Genomic DNA, 6,487 nt, shown 5'->3' on the forward strand with positions numbered 1-6,487 from the left:
TCATGTTTCCCTCGTTGTTGCCTTGCAGGACCAGTACCAGCTGTGCTACAGAGCCGCATTGGAGTACCTTGGCAGCTTTGACCACTATGCAACGTAACAGTGCTTTCCTCCAGTCGCGGTGGGGATGTCAAGGAGTGGAGACAGCTCTCTCTGAGCCAGAGCCACCCATTCCTCAGTCCTGTACAGGTGGAGGTACTGCCCAGGCAGCAGACCTCCATGCCAACCAGTTTTGACCACGGCATTTAGGAACTTAGCCCCAGCGCCAAATGAGGGAATTCGACTCCAAAAGCATTTCCAGTCTCTGGCTGAATTTCTGCTCATGTGCATCTCTCACCCTCTCTCATGCCGACTGCATTTCACAGCAAGGCTTTAGGTGGGTGGAATGGGATCTTTTTTTTAAACATGTAAAATAGTTACTAGTGGTTTTTATAATCTTCTCTCTCTTTATTTTTTATTTTTTGCAAGTCTTAATGTTTTGCCCAAGCAGAACTGGACCCGCCAAACCTTTGGGAGTTGGGTTTTGTTTTCTTAATTTCCTTTTGCTTTTACATTTTTTTACTGCCCTGTGTTTATTTCAGCCCAGTCACTGCTGGTTCTGCCCATTTTAGTGCAGCTTCCATGGTAATTCGCAGCAGCTGGCTTGTGGTTCCTGCCCATCTCCATTCCCCATAGGCTTTTTAATCCTCTGTAGAATATGAAATTTCATGGAACTGGACCTAAGCTACCAATTATTTTTTTAGTCTTCTTCCCCCCCACCATTATTTCCTTGGTAGGTTTGGGTTTGGGAGGGCATGTGGGGTCGCTGGAGAAGCGTCCCTTTGTCAGCTGGAAACCATTCAGTCCTATAACAATACGTGTTCAACCAATCCAGTGACCGTGTGTATTGGCAGATCCTGATATGACGTGAGTTGTCGTCGCCTTGTTTGTGAGAGACCCGAAATCCCGGGCTCCAGGAATTGGAACCTCTTTTTGTGTGTCTTGCTGGAAAGGGGCAGGAGTATTGAGGGGGTCCCACAGTTCCCCAGGGAGGGAATGGAAAGAGCAAGAGAGCAAGACACGGCCCTTTGTGTTAATCCCACGGTTCTGTGCGTGCAAGCGCCATCCTGTCACCTCTCACCAGTGGAGTGCGTCAGAGCATTGACAAAGACAAGGAGCACAAGCCTAGGCAATCCACAGCAGAGCTGCACCAGCTCTCTTTGGAAGCAGGGTACTGCAGGGAAGGGGAGGGGAGTACACATGGCTTCAGAGGTTGGGTGTATCTATAATTTCTGCTATCCTGCAAATGTTAAGAGTCACTAGAATATTGTACTTTCCGCTACTTCAGGATGTTCTAATGAACCAATGTGGCAAGACTACTGGACTTAATTTAATGGTACTATATATTAATACTCCTTATTATATCACGCTTGCACTAAAGATGGGGAGTGAGCAGCCCTCTTTTGAGTGCATTGAGTTATGAATAAAGGTGGTGGAAGGGTATCTAATTGTATTATCACATGTATTCCGAATGTTAAGAATCCAAGCTACGTTGAAATCAGCAATCCAGGGTTGGTAATGTTGGAGGACACATTCATTTTTACCTTGTGGATGCATAGTGCTGTAGGGGTCACTGTTGTATACAGTCTGTTTTCTATTTGTTAATAAAAAAAATCTACAGCATCATTGCATAATTCTTGATGTTAATAAATTTGAATAATTGGGTTTCATACAAGCTGGCTTTCCTGTCTCTTTCTTCTGCAATAAGCCGAGGCCATAGACTCCTTTGGCAATTGGCACACTCCTCAGCCTGTGGCAGTTAATTTCTTTCCCACAGGTATCTCCCAGCCATGAGTGTGCCACACTTTCTGCAGGGACCCTATGCCTGGAGGGAGCTTGGAAGCCTTCTACGACAATTCCTCTTGTGCATGGTTGTGCTCACCTCCTGCCTCTCTGCAGCTGCACAGGAGTGCACTGACTGGCTGGACTTGCAGGAAAGAGAGGGGTCAATGGTGATGGTTGCCAGCCTCCTGGGACGCTGCAGTAACGCTGCTCTCTAGCACTGAGCACAGTCATGTATTCATGTGCTCAGTTATTCATGTTAGTGCTCAGTAGTAAAGCTGTCACCTGGCCCCTGACTGCAGAGCAGCACCCAAGTTTGTTCAGGTGTGAAACCCCTGCTCAGGCTGGCAGCCCTCCCTGCCCTGTGTGGACAGCCCAGTCCAGCCCTGCCTATGTGTGAATGGCAAAACACGAAGTGTCAGCTCCTGGAGAGATCAGCACCTACACACAGCACAAGTGTGTGAAGGAAAAGCCAGTGCAAGGGGCAGAACCACATGGATCAGGACCCTATGGCATCTCCATCCTTCCCAAGGGAGCCAAATCTGCCCTGGCCAGCATGTCCACGATGGGTGGGAGTGCATGGCAGACTGAAGAGCTTCTCCCTAGCATGGCTATGGGCACCATAATGATTCCTCAGTGACTGCTGGGGCTCAATCACACATAGTGTTCCTTGCTAGGCCAGACCAGTTCCTGGGTAGGTGCCAGATGCAGAAATGTTTTCCCCTTGCCTTTCTCATTCTTACTACACTGCTTCACTACAGAGTGGCCTGAGGGGCTGTTGGGCAGCCTCACTGAGGATGCAGATCCACAGGCAAAGCAAGCTCCTGCCCCTGTGAGACAGCACACGTGTGCATGTGTGTTTGTGGGCACGTGCCAGCATTGCTAGCATTGGGATGCTTGTCATTGCTGTCAGGGCCCAGGATGGCAGAGCAGCAAGCCAAGTGAACACCTGCTCACACACGGGTGTGTCTGGGGAGGATGGGCACCCTGCTCACATCCGCAGCTGGGAGATGGTCAGTGAGCACCTGCCTGTGCTGCAGCAACAGTGCTTGGGCTGTGCTGCCAAACTACAGGTGGTGATAATGCTTCTGCCACTCACAGGCACTGCCACACAAAGCTTTGGTCCATGTACAGCCTTGAATGCAGAGATCCTCACCAAGAGTTGCCAGAACACTTAGAGGTATGCACACATGCATGGGCCTTCTTTCTCCTTGTCCAGGAACACTTTGCACTTCCTTCCCCACCTGTGGGCTTGTCTGTGGACTGAGCAGAAGCAGAGAAAGGGTGAATAACCTCAGCATGGAGTGCACAAAGAATAATACGAGTGAGCCCAGGCCTCTGTGACAAGGCTATTGCTGGTAGCCACATGGCCAAAGCCTCGTCCTGATCTCACAGGCCAGGAAAGGCTCAGTGCACAAAGTGTGAGCACATGCCACCTTGTCAAGGGGACAGGCCCCCCAGAGGTCAGAGAGCAGTAAAAACAGCTGCTGCTGGGACAGCTTTTCTCCAGTCCCTTTTCTCCACTCCTCTGGCCTGTTCACACAAAGCCAACACTGCTCCAAAGCAAATGGACTTGTATCATTTTAAAAACACTTACTCTTTCAACATTTATTTCCCATTATTTCTGTATATCTCACAAGATAAAAGTGGAACAAAAAAACATGTTGCATAGTAGATGAACAGCAATGCCAGCCTGCTGTGCCCCCTGAGCCAGCACTACAGCTTGTGCCACACTCCAGGCAGAGCCATCCTGCTTCCTCCCAGGGCTTGGTTCTGACATTCCTGGGCTGCTGCACTGCTCAGCTTTTCCTGGCTGTAAAGGATTTACCACAGCTGGGTTTTTTTTTTTTTTTTTTCCTTCATTTTTCCTTGGTATCAACTTGAGACTTTTCCCTCCCTCTGGTATCAGTACCACACTGTGCTCCAGATCTGAAGGGAATGGTCTGGAGACAGTGCTGTAAGACACTTTAGCTTCTTCTGTTTGGAGTCTCAAACAGACCAGCCATATTTGCACTGAGCAATGGAACTGGGCTATTACTGCTGTCTTTTTTTTTTTTTTTTTTCCCCTGGTGAAAATTTTCCATTCCTTAGTTATACCAGGTAGCCCCAATGCAGCCTCAGATAAGCAGCTCTGAAAAGGCCACAGTTTGGCAGGTGGGACAACAGCTAAATGGCAGCTAGTCAAAGGTGAATTTCTGGGCACTGAGGTGCCCTTCTGCTCTTTCGATTTTCATATTTTTATTCATACCACTGATGCTTATAGCAAGAGCTGCTCAGGCACTGCCCAAGCTTGGCTTGTCTCCTAGTGATGTTAACTCACAGAATCATACAGTGGTTTGGTTTAGAAGAGACCTTTAAAGATCAGCTACTCCAAATACCATCCTGACCAAGCACTATCCCTTTGGGATTCCATTGCTTTAAATTTTGTTTTTCAAAGGCAAAATAGTTGTTAAATAAGGAGAAAGAAATAGCTGTAACACTGGAAAAAATCTGAGCAGACTCTGCACAGTAGCTTGGCAACTCCTTCCCCCACAGTCCTCAAATTTCTTGTCCTCAGCAACATCGCCATTTTCATTTCTAATGTTTCCTAGTTAAGAGTGACTTCTTTTTTTCTTTTTTTTTTTTCTCTTTTTACCTTTTTTTTCCTGTTTGACCTGGTTCATTTCTGAGGACATCAATAATCCTGATCCTTCCAATTAAAAGCTCATTGTTGCCCTTTTTCTGGTTATAATAAGCAATCTCAGTCCCCAGTAACAATTACAGGTTAGTGAGCTTCCATGCCTACACATTTCTGCTCACAGGAACATTTTGCCACTGAAAAGGCTGAGTCGTGTCTCCTGTGGGCAGCCGGTCGAGGGAGCTGATTCTGCCCCCCTCCTCTTGTAGAGACTTTGCTCTTGTGAGACCCCACCTGGAGCACTGTGTCCAGCTCTGGGGTTCCAAACACAGGAGTAACATGGACCTGCAGGTAATAGGTCCAGAGGAGGTCCCAAAGATGCTCAGAGGGCTGGAGTACCTCTCCTGTGAAGACAGGCTGAGAGAGTTGGGGTTGTTCAGCCTGGAGAAGTAAAGGCTCCAGAGAGACCTTACACAATTTCCTGTGCCTAAAGAGAGAATTGGAGCAGGACTTCATGAGGGCCTATAGTGATAGGACAAGGGGGAGTGGCTTTGAACTCAAAAGAGGGCAGGATTAGATGTAAGGAAGAAACTCTTCCCTGCAAGGGTGGTGAGGCACTGAAACAGATTGCCCAGAGAACTTGTGGATGCCTCATCCCTGGAAATGTTCCAGGTCAGGTTGGATAGGACTTTGGGCAACCATGTCTTGTGGAAGTTGTCCCTGTCCAATGCAGGAGGGTGGAACAAAATAATCTTCAAGGTCTCTTTCATCTCAAACCATTCTGTGATTCTATGATAATAGAAAGTTTGTGTTTCTTGACTAAAGGATGACAAGTGCAGCTGCCAAGCCACCAGAAAAGCCAGAAATGCAATTTGTCTCAAAATTGTTACCTGACAGTTGTCTTGATTTTTTATAGGAGGCTGTGTGTCGTGCCTGGTGCTGCTGTAATCTGCTTTGAGGGGTTGGTATGTATATACCTGGCAATTCAAAATCTGAGCAGGTCAGAGAGGCAGCAGACTAGGGAAAACCTGTGTTGGAGTGGTGTTTTGTTAGGCCTTTCAGGGCTGCTGCCTGCTGTATCATGACAGCAAAGGAAACACATATTAAGAGAAACAGAGTGAAATCAAGGTTTTTAGGCATGAGGGACCAAGTGTGGTCTCCAAGGACAGCTATGACCTTTTTCAAGTGGGCTGTGCTTACTTTCAAGGTTGGTCGTTGGCACTTAGAGATTTAAAATGCATTTAGCACAGCAGAGTCTGAAAATCACAGCCAGTCCCAGCCAAGGAGAGGTCAGTGTCCCTAGACAGGGTTTGTTAAGCACTCGGCCTTGTACACACTCAAAGGCATTTGCTGCTAAAGCTGTACTGTCAGGTTCCAGTCCTTGACACAAACGGTGGCGGATTATTGGCAGCATCCGCTGGTTACGGCGGCACTTTTCCACGTTTCTCGATGACCGGACTGTGCTGGCCAAGCGCCCTGGCGTGGGTCGGGCCTGGTGCTGGTCCAGCCTCAGTCTGCGTTCGCTGCCAAACGTTTGCAAAGTATCAAATTCTACTCTGGCTTTGTTTACACACGGAAACTGTAGGAGTATAATTAGCGGGGTTCGTGTGCTCGGTTGGCAGATGCCTGTTGTGTGTCACCGCTCCGCGCCCGAAACTCACCCCGCTCGCTGCAGCACCCATGTACCCGGGGTTAGCTTCCACCCCGCGCTAAGCGCCCGCTGGACCGGGATCAGTTTCACCCGGCGACACTCTGCGGCTCCGGAGGCGGGGAGCGGGCGGGATACAGGAGGGATGCGGGAAGGAGCCGGGTGGGATGTGGGCGGCATGGGGACGGTGCCCTCGCCGCCCCTGTGCGGGCTGAGGGTGCCCCGGCGGGGCCTCCGCTCGAACGCCCCCTAGCGACTGGCTGCTCCCGCCCGCCCTCCTGCCTAGCAACCGCCCCGCGCCCGGCCTCTTGATTCGCTGGCCCGCCCCGGCCGGCCGTCGAATTCTTATTGGCTGCGAAACGGGCAGCGGGCAGCGATTGGTTGCGACGGCGGAGGGAAGAGGC

At 49.5% G+C, this 6,487-nt stretch overlaps 1 protein-coding gene across 17 annotated transcripts in view; it reads left to right on the top strand.

Moving 5' to 3' along the window:
• The window catches only part of PTPRF (protein tyrosine phosphatase receptor type F), a 376,909-nt gene extending 375,198 nt beyond the window's left edge, over positions 1-1,711 (top strand). For all 17 annotated transcript variants that reach the window (XM_019007641.2, XM_015636139.3, XM_015636143.3 and 14 more), the window contains one exon: positions 29-1,711. In XM_019007641.2, coding sequence (XP_018863186.1) covers positions 29-97 — 69 coding nt within the window. In that variant the 3' untranslated portion in view covers positions 98-1,711. The remainder of the gene's footprint in view (positions 1-28) is intronic.
• Positions 1,712-6,487: the final 4,776 nt, after the last annotated feature.

This window comes from Parus major, chromosome 8 (genome assembly GCF_001522545.3).
Source record: "Parus major isolate Abel chromosome 8, Parus_major1.1, whole genome shotgun sequence".
In the NCBI taxonomy this organism is placed as follows: domain Eukaryota; kingdom Metazoa; phylum Chordata; class Aves; order Passeriformes; family Paridae; genus Parus; species Parus major.